Below are 16338 nucleotides of genomic sequence, written 5' to 3'. Positions count from 1 at the left end.
TCTTTAATGGGCTGTCAGCTGTCTGGTAGTATATTCCTTCTGAGACTCCCAAGACCTCCATCCCTGGGTTGATTGTGATAGCCTTTCATATCCCAAGTTTGGGAGCTGCTGACTTTACACTAAACCAGCCCTCATTCCTATTCCCCAAGAAATGGCTAGGATTAAGGTCAAAGATGAGGCATTTGAACGTTCACTAACAGAATAACAGAAATAATTCCACCCCTCAGTTTATAAGGTATGTATTGCTCACTTTAGCCTGTCAGTCGATCAGTGAACAAGTATTTATCAAGTACCCACTGTTGTGCTAGGCAATGGGAATATTAGTGAAAAGAATGAAATAAAACATCCTCACGAGGAGCTCACATTCTAATAGGGAAGACAACAAGTATGTATAGATACAGACTACATATAAAGTGAATAAATACAAATACATACAAAGTAATTAAATACAAGGTAAGTTTAGTTTTGGGCTTTTTTTTAGAAGATAAAGTTCCATTTTAATATAGGAGGAAAGACGCCCAAATGCCATCCAGTGGCTCAGATGTCCTTCAGACTGGCAGGAGGTCTGGGACCCATGGATTCTCTGCCCCACTACTTATACCATTCAAGAGGGGGCAGCAGAGATGATGGGCACAATTTCCCTCCTTTCAGAAAAATCCAGAAAAACTGAGAAAACCAAGATGATACTAAGGAGCCATATTATTTTCTGGTATTTCGCAGAGTCTGTCCACATTCATTTTACCACTAAATTCATGTTGGACTTTAGGGCTGGTCCACAGGAGCTCAAGAGGAAGGTGGGCATGATTGCTGGAAGGGTGAAGAGGCAGGCAGATAAGGGATGGGCCAGGTTAGACCGGAGGTGCATGTTCCACAGGGACCTGCTAGGCCAAAGGAGGGAAGTATGTTGGAAAGCAGGAGGGAGAGGAAAGTCCCTGGTTAGCATTTTGCGGGGTGTCTACAAAGGTTTAATGCAGAAGAGAGTGCTTGAGCAGTATCCTAAAAGAAACCTGAAACACAAATAATTAACATGTCCTGTGTGTTGCCCTGTGAGAGAGTGCAACATTGACATGGACACCTCCAGGGAAGTGTCATCAGCTTTTGAGGATCAGAGTCCTATCATAGGCTCTGTAACTACACAGAACTGATTCAATGTGGACGCATGATCCTTAAAAGATGAGGAAGGATCCCAACCACTTTTTCAGGAGAGTGTGAAACCATCTCACTCTTTTTTGGTATATGTCCCAGAACACACACACACGCCAACCAGTGAAAGCGTTCCAAAACAAAAACCATTATAGTTTCATTCTTACTTTACATAGAGAAAGATTCATTATAGCTAAAGGCACAGTATTAAATTGTGGGACACAGAGAATATAATATCCATTCAACTATCTCTTTCTGGAGTTTGCATGGAGAAACCACTCACAAATTAGTCATGTTTACACATACACACAAACACAATGCCTCATGTGTATAACTGCAAAGGTGGGGGAAAACCACAGCTTTTTGCGGTGACTTCACCCCATTATGTTATTCTTATTGTATAGCGAGAAATGGAAATATGACTTATTTGAAATATTCATGCTTCCTTCTTTGAAGTACTAATGTACTAATGTAATGAAAGACAATTCAAAATTCTTTTTTTGTCTTGCAGGCCACAGATTCTGTTATGTGATAACAAATTGGAGTGTGTTTCTTTTGAAAGACCTCTTTTAGGAATTTCCAGTGTTGTAAATTTGAGTGTTAGATGTGGTCTGAACTTTTCAACCTGTAGCAAGTGATAACCCAAGAAACTGTCCTCACTTAATGTTGTGTTTAAAAATGATATAAAATTATTTTTTTTAGCATTATCTATATTTAAAATGACATTTTTTTCATCGGAATAGTGCTATAGATGCTGCAGAAGGAAAACAGAATACTTGCTATCCCCAAAGGCCTCTTGCCAGTTTCTGTCTCTTCTGGCTCTGCTTGAGTCATATCACCATATGAAGTTCCATTCTCCAGTATTTCTGCCCATCTATGTGTGTTACTTCATTTAAGACTTGGCTCAAAAAAATCCCTCCAAAATTCATCTCCTACAAATCTCATTTTATTTTGCTAACTCTTATGTTCCATATTTACCCTGAACACTTGCCTGAGAATAAGGGATACTGAATGCAAGTCGATGTTTTCCTAGTAGTGATCTCAGAAAAGTCACTTAAGTTTACTGGGTCTCGGTTTTGTCATATATGAAATGGGAATGATTTTAGTCCTGCCTACATCATAGGATTGTGGGATCAAATGAAGTAAACCACTTATAAACTCTTTGTCAACTGATACATACTCTATGTAATACAAGATATTATTGTTATTTTTATCATTAAAAATGATTAGATTTGGAAGGGATCTTAAAGATTCTAATCTTGGACAAGTTCAGCCAGTTAAGCTTGACTTTTTTTCATTTGTAAAATAAGAATTTGGAATAGATGGTCTTTAAAGTAACTTCTAAGTCTAAATTTATGATTTTATTATCTTTGGAGGACTCCTTCATTTTAGTAGATGAGGAAACCGAGTCTCAGAGGTGGAGTAATTTGCTTAGAATTATATAAATAATAAGGAACAGAACTGCAATTTCCAATTGGATCATCCCCTCCAAATCTACTATTCTTTTAATGACATCATTCTATACTTTATTATTATTAAGTTTTGTTGGACTCTTTGTTACCCCATTTGGGGTTTTCTGGGCAAAGACACTGGAATGTTTGCCATTTCCTTCTCCAGCTCCTTTGACAGATGAGGAAATTGAGACAAACAGGTTTGAATGACTTTCCCAGGGTCACACAGCTAGTAAATGTCTGAGGTCACATTTGAACTCAGGTTTTCCTGACTCCAGGCCTGGTGCTCTATCCACTGAGCCACCTTGCTTTTTTTCCTGTACTTATTCATGCTTCTATTCTGTAGTTGCTTCATGTATTTTAATCTCCTGCATTCCTTAAGGACCACTTTCTACTTCTCTTATCACAGAGTACTTCTCTCCATTCTAGACCCACTATCTGTGCTCAGGAAACACCTGTTGTATAAATGAGAGGCGAGAAGAGATATGATCCATATAGTTTAATGTTTTAATACTACCTTGGACAATAAACTGGGTCATCTGATTTGGCTAAAAAGCCATATTTAATAATTTTGCTTTCTCTCTGTAATACTTATCATTAACCCTAAGAAAGAGAAGTCTGATTTAAATTTTTTTCCCAACCCTAATTCTTCAATCCTCTAATGAATCAATGGTCTAATCAGTGGAATGACTTCTTCGTTTGGTGCAAATCACAGACCATCTGGGCAAGAATCCTGTGAGATTCTTGTTCATGCCTTTCCATCAGTATTCCAGAGACTACTCAGTGCATGGGAAGGCTTCTTCTAGGTCTTTTATAATTTAAGAAATACAATTACTAATTTGTCCCTCTTTTTGTTTCTTTAACTCAACTTGCCCCTATTTTGGTGTCTTTTATGCAAACAAAACATTTTCTAGATCTTTCCCACAATTTATTGTATTATATAATTTTGTTAAAAGTTCTTAAAAAGTTGAGAATATAGAAGAGTTCCTAGTATACTGGGGATTTGTAATTGGGAGCTACATTTTTGTAAAATTCAGTTTATTAATACCAGTGTAGACAGCTGTATTACATTCAACCATGAGTCCTCCAGTTGTTTTTCTTTGTTATAAATTTCTCTTATAGAAATAGAACACAACTGTGCAGCATTTTAATCTCTGTATAAACCCTTTCATTTTCCCTGTGAATTCTTTAGAGATTATATATGTATGTACATACATATATACATACGTATGTGTGTATGTGTGTATGTAAAATTCCCTTGGATTCTTTGGAGAATTTTAAGAGACTTCTACTAATATAAATTTATGTATAATTGTAAAAAAAAAACCTCAAAAGGCAGGGAGAATCTATTAACTATTATGTTAAAATCATTTTCGTCAGCTCTGTAGCACAATGTTGTAAAATATATGTTTACTTCTGGAAATACTCCCTAAAATTTCATTGTCCTGAAAGGATAAATTTGATATTTTAAATTGAATTCGCCATTATTGGCTTTCTTTACAACTTTGTGATATGTCATCTTGTCTGTTTTTTATTATATTGTTGGGAGGGGAGAAGTTACTTGCAACATTGTATCTTAAACTTAGAATCTCAGTTTTAAGTAATGAAGTTGCATCCATCATCCAGTAAGAAGGAAAAATAAAATCTCTTTCTGTGGGAAATGTTTTCCTTTTATAAATTTTTTTGACCCATATCACTACTCTACCAAGAGAAGATGTTCCAGAATTTTTGTGGAATTGTGAGTGGAAGGGAAAGCCCAATGGACAAGAGAACAAACTTATACTGGTGATAAGTGGGGGTGGGGATAGAGGAACAAGTCATTAAGCACCCAGAAACAGTCCATCGCAGTCATTCGTTACTTAATGAGTATTATCGATTCACTCACTGGTGAACGAGATGAGGAGCCGATAAGAGTCAGAAAAAGAGGAAAGCAGTAATGACAATGTGGGAGGAAGAGGTGTGAGTAATTACTCCTACAAATGCCACCACCAAACTTGTTTGGGACAGAACAGCTCTGTTTGTCAGTGCCAAAAACTGCCTTAAAACTCGCGTAAGTGTGAGTTATTATTGCTATCTCTTCTGTTATTATTGTTTCTGAAGATCTCGGGATATTAGAGATATTCCAGTCTAGTTCTCAGTGAAGTTCCAGCATAAATTGAATTTATGTACCTTTTATTTCTCAAATCCCCTACTACATGCCCAAATGTTCCAGTTCTGTTAGTATGTCAAGTTCCTATCACTACCAGTTGCACACTTCAATTCATAGCTCTTCTGATAACATTAAGTAGTATGAGAAGCTGAGACACTGAACACTGGAAAGAAAATAACCTTGGTAAGCTAATATAATTTTTATCCTTTTGTGAAAAAAAAGGACATAGGCCCATGCTTGGATTTACTGTCCCCTTGGGAATCTTTAACATTTATGTAGACATTTCAATTTCTTGTACTTGCGGCATGGATGGTTTTTGTTGGTTTGAGTCTAGATGATTAAGACTCAAAGGCCACAGATTGCCATCTGTTGATTTATGACAGATGGATTCTGGGTTGGTCCTCCACCAAGCGATTTCTGCAGTTCAATTTCACTATTCTCTCCTATGAAGCAGAGATAACGTAGGTGACATCTACATTTTGCACTTGAGCTGAAATGATAAACAGACTTGACAGAAATGCTTGGATTTTAAAATTTGCTCGTTAAATAGAATGTTTAAGTTGGGGAGCGCTGATCTAGGAAATATAGTCTTTACAAGAGCCATTCACTACTCTGCCTAATTAGTTTTACACTAAAATTCTACTTTAAAAAAAAAAATCTTTCCTTGTAAAACAGTACCTACTTTTAGTAAGTGTTAAGTATTGATTTGAATAAGAGCTTTCTGGCCACAGATTTCCATGCTCTAGTTCTACTAGGCACCCAAGTGCCATGCTTGTTAGGTGGTTGTGTTCTGTTTTGTCTCTTTCCTCATTTATCACTGCTATTTTCTCATTATGCCTTTCTTGCCATATACATAAGATATAATCGCACAGGACCAAAATTAAAAAAAAATTATTCTTCATTCTAATATTTACTCCTATACAGATAGAAATTGTGATGTATCTGCTTACAAACATTTTTGTACTGACTCAGAACATGGAAACGATTAAACTAAAATTATAATTCAAGATTCAGTGCATAATTCTTAAGTTTAGCTCTGGGCACGTTATCTTCACTTTCCTCATTCCCATCAGATTTAATTTTGCAAAGAGACTTTATAGATCGTTTATCCCCAAATACCAGGCAGGCCTGGAGAAGTGGAGACTTACCCTTGGTCAAGTAGTAGAGCTTCAATTGCTGAACTATTAAAGGCAAAATGCCCAAGAGTGTCTATTAATTTGACCACACAAAGTATGGACAGTAGTAATGGAGGCAGTATTCAAGAGGCCACAAAGTTATGTAATAAATAGGTATTCAGAAGACATCTTACTTTTCCTCTAGCATCCAAGGCCCAGGTTGTGGACATAGTCCATGGGGTTTAACTCAAAAGGAACGCCAGCCAAAGTGAAGAGGTGATTTGCTTGTTTTTAGAAAGAAAATAGTAGGTCTTATAAATGGAAGAAGAAATGGTCAGAATTTACAAAGAGAAGCAAATATGTTTAACAGATTATGAGAAAAACTTAAATTAGCCATTTCCTTATTAAAACAGAAGGTAATTCTTTGCAGTTTTTGGCTCACATTATAAAATTATAGTTTAGCTAGGAAGTAAATTTAATGGGTCTCAAAACACTTTGTATTTCCCTTAGGCAATTAATAGAGTCTTCTGTATATTAGTAGCTTGTGGAAAAATATATCACTTCCTTTATTACAATATCCCCTGGGCTACTCCTGGGTCCCCTGCCTTCCAGATTTACTATCCCCAAGTTCAGGGGATGCATCCACTCAGCACCGTAGTTCTTGAGCACCTACCAACGTGTTCACTTTTATTTTGGTCAGTCAGAGGACACAGATAGTTAAAAACAAAGACATTTAATGAAATAATATAGCAAATAAAGTCACAGTAGAATGTTCCTTCCCCAAACTTTAGGCATATTGTTCCCATAAATACACTGTCAGTAGGGAGAGTAATTGTGCATAGGGAGAGCATTCATTAGGAGTATGTGGATGTAGGGAACGTGGATAGCCAAGACATATTTGTAAGGGAACAGCTCTTGCCTCCATTGCTTTAGATCTACTGATGTCTTGTGGTGATACCCCTGCACTCCTCCTACTAGACCTGTTCATCACTGGGTGCACTGTCTACAGATAACTGTGGAACATATTGTATCAGCTTTTCTCAGATAATGTCATGGTGGCAGTATACCGTGTTCCCCCTTACCAGCTTCTGTACCCATTTCTTTAGAGCCACTGCCATATTGCAAATCTCATTCCTGGAGTAAAATGATTAGAACTTTTCCCTTTTAAGGAGAGAGAGAGAGAGAGAGAGAGAGAGAGAGAGAGAGAGAGAGAGAGAGAGAGAGAGAGAGAGAGAGAGAGAGAGAGAAGAGAGAGAGAGAAAGAGAGAGAGAGAGCTCTTTGGGTATTATCACCACCCATAGCTAATACATATCAGTGAGTGCCATGAACTAAGATGAAGTATTTTCTTTTAGGCCCCTATGTCTGAGCACAGAGCACCTGGGTTTCAGGTAATTGACTAAATTAGGGTTAGACATCCCCAAGATCTCTGCAAATGAATTTGAGCCGGATCAGAAGTTAAGCTAAGGAGGCAAAGTCATTGTTCTCTGTCTACTTAATTTAAATTTCTGCTTTTATATGTATATGCAGATATACATATATCTTATTATATATTATTAATTATATAGAATACATAACAATTATATAATATAATTGTATGCATCATTATATTGTATATTATTAATATTATATTATACTATGTTATGTTATAAACATTAATTAGAATATATATGTATTAAAATTTATTTTTTATGTGCTGTATTTTAGCCAGCATAAAACTAGTCTTTCTCTGTTAAATTGTAATCTGTTGAGGGCAGGAACAGTATAATTGATTTTTACCAGGCAATCAATAAATGTTCATGGAATTATACTTGCTAAATTATTGAAATATAAAATAATGATTCAGTTTATATAGTACTAAAAGAATTAAGCAAGTGTGATTAGGCTGTGAATACATGCCAAAAATGTTTGCAGATGCAAAAGAGAACAAAGCCAAATAAATGAGATTTCTTGGTTTTCTGTTACAAATGAAATGTTTGAAAATGCCATGTTTGCAATATTAGTAAAACGATATCTGAGTGACTAATAGTGTACTTTTCTCTCAAGTTATTCAGATATTCTGATTGAGAGAGAAGTGTTAATGCAGAAGTACATCCATCTAGTTCAGATCGTAGAGACAGAAAAAATTGCATCTAACCAACTCCGACATCAGCTTGAGGATCAAGACACTGAAATTGAAAGGCTTAAATCAGAGGTATTTCCCAACCTGTCAATCAATCCCCTCTTTTTGTTTCTCTGTTATGCAGTCAACTCATCATTATCAGCCTGAGGATTGCCCATAAGACATGGTGAAATTCAGATGTAACTCTTCTCTCCTACAGCATGCTAGTGGGCTATGGCTCTCCTTATACTGAGTGCTAGCTAGTTTCCATGTTAGTATAAGCAAATTGTCATCAGTAAGGTAAATGTGCTTCAAAATATCAGTACATCTAATAAATTTTGAAGCCAAATAGAATTGACTTTTGGCTGTTGGGGTTTTTGTTTGGGATGTTTTGGTTTGTTTGCTTCCATCAGTGCAGATAATCAGGAGTTGACTGTAGTTTTTTTGAATTCTGATTTACTCTTCCAAAGAGCACTCTGGGCTCTACTGTTTATGATTTCAGCCAAAATACAGATGGATAATCAGGAAAGAATCCAATTAGATTAAGAATCAGATTAAAGGGATCTGTCCCTCCCTGAATCTAATGAGCACAACTTTCTGTCCTTCCTGTGGGAATATAAGACAGGGTATTGGCTTTGTCAATGCAACTTCGACTGATTGATTAAACAAGAATGATTCTCCCCTTTGCCTGAGAGGTAGAAGGCTCTGCAGAGGGTCATTTGACATGTGAGTTTCTCATACTATCTAGCCCTGGAAGGGGCCTGCAGTTTGAGAATGGAGAAGTGGTGCTTTTACATCTTACAGAGCTGGGGTGATTTGGCCACAACCCAAACTCTGTTTTTGTTCAATTTCTGTAGTGTACCCATGGTGATGACTTAAGAGGTCCACCCTCTGGGGATTCTGAGAGATGTGAAAGAAGAGAAAACTTCTCTCCTGGCCCTAGCTGGTATATGGTTGCTACATTCCTTGATCTACACAAACAATTGGGGTTCAAAAATATGCGCTCATCAAGCTAGCTGAACTGTTTCTGTTCGGCAATCTTAGAACTTTCTGACATGCACTTGTATGGCTCGATATTATGGCGGGGTATTTTTCTGTTCTTTTCTTTCAGATCTTCTGCTAAAATATTCCCTTGCAAATCCTGTGGAGGGGTTTTACTTGCTGTTCTAAGTGCATCATCTCTGCTATGCAGGGCAGTGATGTATACTGATTCCAGCTGTGATGGGTGATAGCTTCTGTGGTGATAAGTTACAGTCTGTGATCACCATGTCATTAGAATTGATGCCATCTTGATTAAGCACCAAAATCTGAAATAGTTTAAAAAAATAAACAACAAACCTGCATTTTAAAAGACTATATCTGGCACTATAATTTAGAGCAAAATTACTGTTTTCTTTCTTTGGTGCAGTAAGCTTGAACAGATACTTGTCTGACAGTGGGAGAGGAAGGTATTTACATGATGAGATAAACTTGGTGCCAAACATTGCTACCCAATATTTGCATATCATAGCATGTTTTCAGGATACTGTGTTCTAGTTTGGATCTTGATTTAACTCCAACGTTTCAATAGCCAGTATGTTTTGTGTAGTTAGATAATCAAGTCCCAATTTTCCCCTTGTATCTATCACATAGTGAAAGAGCATCTACTTAAGTAATGATGCAAACTTCTTAACAGTAGGGGCCTATGTCATATCTATCCATACAGTAAACATTAAACATATGCTAGGAGTAAGACACTGTCTTAGGTACTTGGGATACAAACTATGAAACAATGGAAAAAGTACTGGCTTAGGAGTCAGAGAACCTGGTTCTGCTACCGTGTGAACTTGATTGAACAAATCACTGCATGTTCCTGGGCCTCAGTTTCCCCATCTGGAAAATGAGGGGGTTTTGAGTTCTTTTCCAGCTCTAGTTCAATGATCCAATGGTAGCACCAATTTTACTTTGTATCTCCAGCATCTAGCACAGTGCCTTGCATATATTAGATGCAAAATAAACATGTGTTAAGCTGAATTTAATTAAAATAGCTATTAGGCCACTTGATGGCCTGTAAGGACTGCTGGTATCTAAATTGACGTTTATTAGTAGGTCCGCATAGGTCCCAAATGCATCTGACATTAAGCTGCATATTAATATATTTTGTTTTAAAGCTTAACTGAGGGAACCTAAGTTGGTGTTCTCATAGCACACCATTTCTCCGATATATACAAGAGAGAAATAAATTGGAGATTTTCATGGCTTCTCATCTGCCACAGAATCAGGGTGGAATCCAGAGACGAACCACAATTCCTTTGGTTCACTGGGAATGTTGCTGAGGCATTGTGTTACTTTGCAGCCGCGTATAAGAATTAGTTTTCTCACTCTCAGATGGAGTCAAATGATTCCTATGTGACCCATAAACTCTTAACCTTGAAAGGAGAGGTTCTGAAGAATTTGAGGGTATGTATAAAAGAACTAGATATGATTGGAAGGCCGTGATGCAAGTATATTGCATTAGAGATCCCTAGAGAGCATCTTGGCCAGCATTCCATTCAAAAGAATGTTGATGTTTTTCTGAGCCTTTGAGGAACAGAGGTAGGCCTTTGCCTGATGATCATTAGTCAAGTCTGTGTTCTTTTTTGTGGCCCAGCCCATACACACACACACGCATACATGCCCACATGCACACACATGCACACACACATGCACATACACACACACACATGCACACACACATGCACACACTTCTACTTCCCTTAATCCGGTCAGGGTGAAATCCATTCTTGCTCCAGACTTTTAGATGAAATCCCATTCCTGCCATGTCTGGGTGGTCTGCCCATCTAAGTGTAAGGGGAGAGGATCCATGGTGAGTGGAACAGAAGTCAATATTCTAAGATGTTGGTTTTGTTTCATTCCTAGATTATTGCCCTTAATAAAACCAAGGAACGAATGCGACCCTATCAGGGCAACCAGGAAGATGAAGATCCGGACATCAAAAAAATTAAAAAGGTAAGTGCTTGGCAGCCTGAAGAGGCCATACCAGTGAGTCAGAGGGACTTGTGAGACGTTTTCCTCACCCCAGGATCATAGAGGAAGGCTGTAGGGCTGGAAAGGACATCAGAGGCCATCAGTCCAACACCCTTACTTTGTAGAAGTGAATACAGGCAGTACGCAGCAGAGCTGGGATTCTAACTTGGACCCTGAGCTCCAAGGTTAGCTGTTTCGCACCCTAGCTGCCTCTTGCTTTTCTCCAAACAGAGCATAACCAGTATGTTCCCATGAGTAAATTTCAGCTTTACTCTTCAGATAACTTAAGATAGTGCTTCCTCTGTGGAGACACTCCAACTTGGTAATTAGAATCTGCCAGCTTCCAGTAATTGCTTCTCTTGAGATACTCAGGGAGTGATGCCAAAACCTATAATGAAAGAGCAACCCTGTTGGGGTAACTAAAACAATATTAGGTTCTAAATTCATAGAGTATTAGAGCTGGAAGAGATCTTAAAAATCATCTAGCATCCCCCAGCCTCATTTTACATGTGAAGAAACTGAGCCCCAGAGAATCTCTCAAAGCCACACAGTTAGTGAGAGAGAGAGTCAGGAAAGAATAGAGATGTCCTAATTCCAGCTCCAGAATACTTTTCTTTTACATTACATTACTTTCCTCAGTCTGCTGACTCTATCTATTCTTCCCCCCTGATTTTAATGCTTTGTGAAGTTATTTTTTAAAAAGCATTTGCTTATTATGTGTATTCTTTGGGAATGCTTAGCACAGTTTTTCCTCAAGTGCTAGCATATTGAGGATAGGAATATTGGTTCTAATGTGGGTTTTACTGTAGATATCCAGAGAGATAGTCTTTCTATCCTCCTGTCATCTGAAATCCTAGAAAGTTAGTGATGGACCAGACATCACCATACCTTGTGATTTGTAATTATGTTATCTGATTTTTTAACTACTCTGTTTAATAAGAGGACTTTGTGGCCAGGTGTGGTAGCACACTGGAAAGACCAAGGCTGGTGGATCACTTGAGTTTAGGAGTTCTGAGCTACAGTAGGCTAATGCTGATTGCGTTGGGTGTCTACACAAAGTATGGCACCAGTAGAGTGAACCTCTGAGCAGAGGGCCAGAGGCTGCCTTGGGAGGGGGTGGACAGTCTCAGGTCATAAAGTAAGCAATTCAAAACTCCCATGCCTATTACCAATGGGATTGGACCCATGAGTGGCCACTGCATTTCAACTTGTTTCTCCTCCCCCACCTTAAAAAGGGACTTCTTTTAGCTTCTTTACTGGTTCTTTTGTTGAGATATCCCTAACCTCAGACCACGGAACAAACCCTCAGTAGCATTAAGTCAATCAAGTAACGCATGCTGAAATTCATGTGTTCTGCACCCTCTGGATAGCTCTAAAGGAAGATTATTAATAAGGACTGGTCAAGACAACTGCTTAAACATTGGTCCTCTTTGCACTGTCTAGTCATTCTGGACTACTTGCTTTTCCTATGCCATTACATGCCATCCCCCATCTCTGCCTTTTCACTGACTGTCCCTTATGCCTGGATTGCTCTCCTTCCTCACCTTCACCTCTTGAAATCCCTTATTTCTTTCAGTACTCAGCTCAAGATCAGCCTACTCCATAAAGCCCTTTCTCATCCCCATAGTTGCTAGAACCTTCCCTTCTACAGCCATCTTGTATTAATTATGTGTGTGTGTGTATGTGTATATATATCATATGCATATTCTATATATGTATATTGTATATATAATGTATATATACACACATATTCTGTATATACTTATATTTTGTGTATATACATCGTTTCTCCAATAAAAGGCAGGTCCCTTGAGGGCAGGCACTGCTTCGCTTTGGTCATTGTGTCCCTAGCACTTAATGCTATGCTTTGTTCATACTGGGCACTAAATGTTTTTATTAATTAGTAGGCTAAAGAATATTTTATAGACGCATCTCAATTCTTGACTTATTTGAAAAATTTGGATATGTTATTTTGCAAAATTCTAAATGCATTTTCCCCTAAGAACAATGTTATAAAAGATCATTTCCCAGGCTAGCCCTCAAAAAACAATATAACCCCAAATGTATCTGAAATATAATAATATGTGTATTTAAGATAAAGAATGAAATATATTATATTTTAACAAATGGGAAAAGACTTCTTATTGATTTGAGTTCTCTTGAAGTTAGCTGTCTAGATTCTTCAAAATCAAGATCAAAATTTGTACTAAAAATCAATAATAATAATGAAAAAAGAGTATACAATTTAAACAACTGAAATAATCAAGTATTCGAAAGTAAAAAATGGGAAATGGATAATAGAAAAAATATTGATGCCAAGTATTAATAATTTTATCCAGACATTTCACCAGTGTAAGTTAATTGCCATAACAAGGAGACCGAAAGGTCACAAAGAGTGCCTTGTTCAGCAAGTGTCTGACCTGCTTGCCAAATAGAAAGTGATGGTTGCCAAAGGCAACACCATTAGATTATAAACATGCTTGTAGAATCTTATGAAGAAGAATGATGGATGATTGTAAACAATATTATCTCCTAAAGCAGAACAATCTAGGGAGGGTAAAACCAATTTACAGAAAATTTGACAAGACAGCCAATTAAATAAAGAGCATTCAAGAATGAAAATGGAAGGAAGGCTACAAAAGAGAAGAATAGAAAAGATTTGCAAAAATTATCTTAGCAACTGTTTTCTCCATCAAGGACGCTGGAATAAACACACCATCATGGTCTTGGAGTTGCTTATAGAGGAGGAAGAAATGATGCTAAAGAGAATGAGGAAAGGAAAAGTTGCTGTCGGAGGCCAAGAGTACAGAGGGGAGATCCACAATTGTGAGGGTATTGAAGAAGCGATATATAGTATCTTAAAGAGGGGAAGATAACAAGTGTGTGTGTGTGTGTGTGTGTGTGTGTATGTGTGTGTATGTGTATGTGTGTGTGTGTGTGTGTGTGTGTGAGAGAGAGAGAGAGAGAGAGAAACTCAGACATTATGAATGCTGAGAAAGGTGACTGACATAAATCCTCAATAATTACCAAGCTACATCTTCACTGTTTATACACAAATTGAAGGCATCCTCAGTGAGGGTGTAGTAGGAAGCATGCAGACTTTTACAAGTAATATTCAGCAAAGGTTCATACTTTACCACCCTACTGCTAAGTAAAGATATAGAATATAAGAATACATTATGCTTATTTGCTATGATCATGGAAAAGCACTTGATTTGGTAGGATAAAAATGTTGTATTACAGACTTTTCCAACAAGGCATCTCTAACCTATACGTGAAAATCATTCAGGATTCCTTGAAACATATAATGATGGAAATAACCCTGTTCAACAATCTTTTGATTATAAACATCAAGTGAGGCATAAAATAGGGAAGATATGTGTTTGCTAAAGGTGTTTACCACTGTAATTGAGAAGATCCAGAGCAGAGTACAAGTGGAAGAGGGGTTTTCTGTGTATGGCAAAGTTCTCCTGATTTTCTTGTTTGCTGATGACATCATGTTCATTGAATCAAGCATCCAAACATTGCAGAATCTTCTGAAGGGTATTTGCAGTGACTCAGAGGAGTTCAGTCCATGGATTTAGAACTGGAAGGAAAAGGTCATTTAGTCTAATCCCTGAATTTTGTGTATGAGGAAACTGAGGACCAAGACCAGGTAAGTGACTTGTCCAAGGTCACTTGGTGAATGAAGAATATTTGTCCAGATTTCAACATGTATTTGAATGCATCCTTATAAATTTTTTCCATCAGTACGTTAATCTAAAATCTACAGCATGGATGGGCAACTAGGTGGAGCCCAAAATTGAACAGGTGAGTGCTCTGGATTTCTTTTGAGAAATTGCAAAGCTTCTTTACTGACCCTGACATTCCCATGAGAAAAAAGCCTCATTTTAATTTTAATATTAACATTCTACTTCTGTTGCTCTATGGTAGTAAGACATGGAACATAACTGTCTTTAAAGATTTACAAATGAATATCACATTGAAGACAACAGAGAGGTAGCACAGTGGGTGTGAGCAGATAGCAACCAATGAGACGCTCTGAAGAGCAGGTGTAAAAGACATCAAGGACTTGTATGATAGGAAGAAAGACAAGTTGCTTATGTAGCAAGAACAAGAGATGGCAGGTGGACAGTCAGAGAGCTCCACTGGTGCTCATTAAGTGTTAGTAGAAAGCTAAGAAGACATCCATTCTATTCTAGGTGGACTCTGTGCAGGGATTTTATGGTAAGAAATGTTTACGAATCATAAGATGGACAGGTATGGATGGGCTTCAGTCTATGTCATAGGAGAACTCCAGAATCAATAAAATTATAAATTTGAGTATTTGAGAGACAGCCTAACCCCCATCTGCACCAATATTTCTGTGGGAAAATATATCCAGAGTTGAAATATATTGCTCTGTGTTTTGCTCTCCTTTCCCCCACCTTATCCTTTTCTGTTACAATAAAATTGTAGACTCCCCCTCCCTCACTTTTTCTATTGGTAGAGAGTTACAGGGCACAGCTGGCAGCCCACAATTGGGTACAAGGGTTCCAGCATAGAAAGAGATGAAGGGCAGGAACAGGTGCTTCATAGGATGAGAGGATAAAGAAGTGTCTAGTACTCTTGTCAATATAAAACCAACAGGAATGTTTTTCAGTTCCTGCTTTTGTGTCTCTGATGAAGTGAATTATATTTAGAATCATAGAATTTGAGAGTTGAAAAGGACCTTAGTGGCCATTGGTTCTAACCCATAACTCAAAGGAATCTCCACCAGAACATGGAATATTACAGGAACAAAAATGGGAAAAAGTACCATTTTACAAGAAAATTGTATTTTTTGTCATTTGACTCATGCTAATTTTGAAACTATTTTAATACTTTCTTTAAAAAAAAGAAAACTGAGCCATTTACAAGAGATATTAATGAACAGTATTTGCTATACTCTAAAGGCAAGAACCAGTCTGTATGAAAATGGGCTGGCAATTTTATGTTTTATCATCGAGCACTTCCCTGAGCATATAAAAAAAGCTTGATTCCGGGATTGAAAACACATTAGCAATAGTATTAAGTTGAAAAGTAGCTAAGTAAGGCAATGAATAGGGCATTGGACTTGGAGTCAGGAAGACCTGAATTCAAATATTTGTGACCCTGAGCAAGTCATTTAAGTTTCCTCAGCCTCAGTTATCTGTTCTGTAAAATGGGGATAATTATAGTACCTCCCTCCCAGGGTTGTTGTGAAGATCAGATGAGATAATATAAGTCAAGTGCTTTGGAACCTTAAAGCACTCTATAAATGCTAGCTATTATAATTGAAATCTTACTTAGAAATTTTTGCCTTTTAATTTTTTTGACAATTCACTATTAAGCCATTAAAAGTAAGACTTTCTTAT

General features: G+C 37.4%; 1 protein-coding gene across 5 annotated transcripts in view; it reads left to right on the top strand.

Annotated features, from left to right (window-relative positions):
* Positions 1-16338, top strand: part of RASGRF2 (Ras protein specific guanine nucleotide releasing factor 2) — a 327187-nt gene that overhangs the window by 106244 nt on the left and 204605 nt on the right. For 4 of the 5 annotated variants that reach the window (XM_072606257.1, XM_072606256.1, XM_072606259.1 and 1 more), the window contains exons 3-4: positions 7903-8050; positions 10856-10945. In XM_072606257.1, the coding sequence (XP_072462358.1) occupies positions 7903-8050; positions 10856-10945 (238 nt within the window). The remainder of the gene's footprint in view (positions 1-7902; positions 8051-10855; positions 10946-16338) is intronic. The other variant, XM_072606260.1, reaches the window with a different exon arrangement.

The sequence above is a fragment of the Notamacropus eugenii genome, chromosome 4 (genome assembly GCF_028372415.1).
Source record: "Notamacropus eugenii isolate mMacEug1 chromosome 4, mMacEug1.pri_v2, whole genome shotgun sequence".
Lineage (NCBI taxonomy): Eukaryota > Metazoa > Chordata > Mammalia > Diprotodontia > Macropodidae > Notamacropus > Notamacropus eugenii.
Note: the sequence above shows the minus strand (reverse complement) of the source record. Positions and strands in the feature narration are given on the sequence as shown.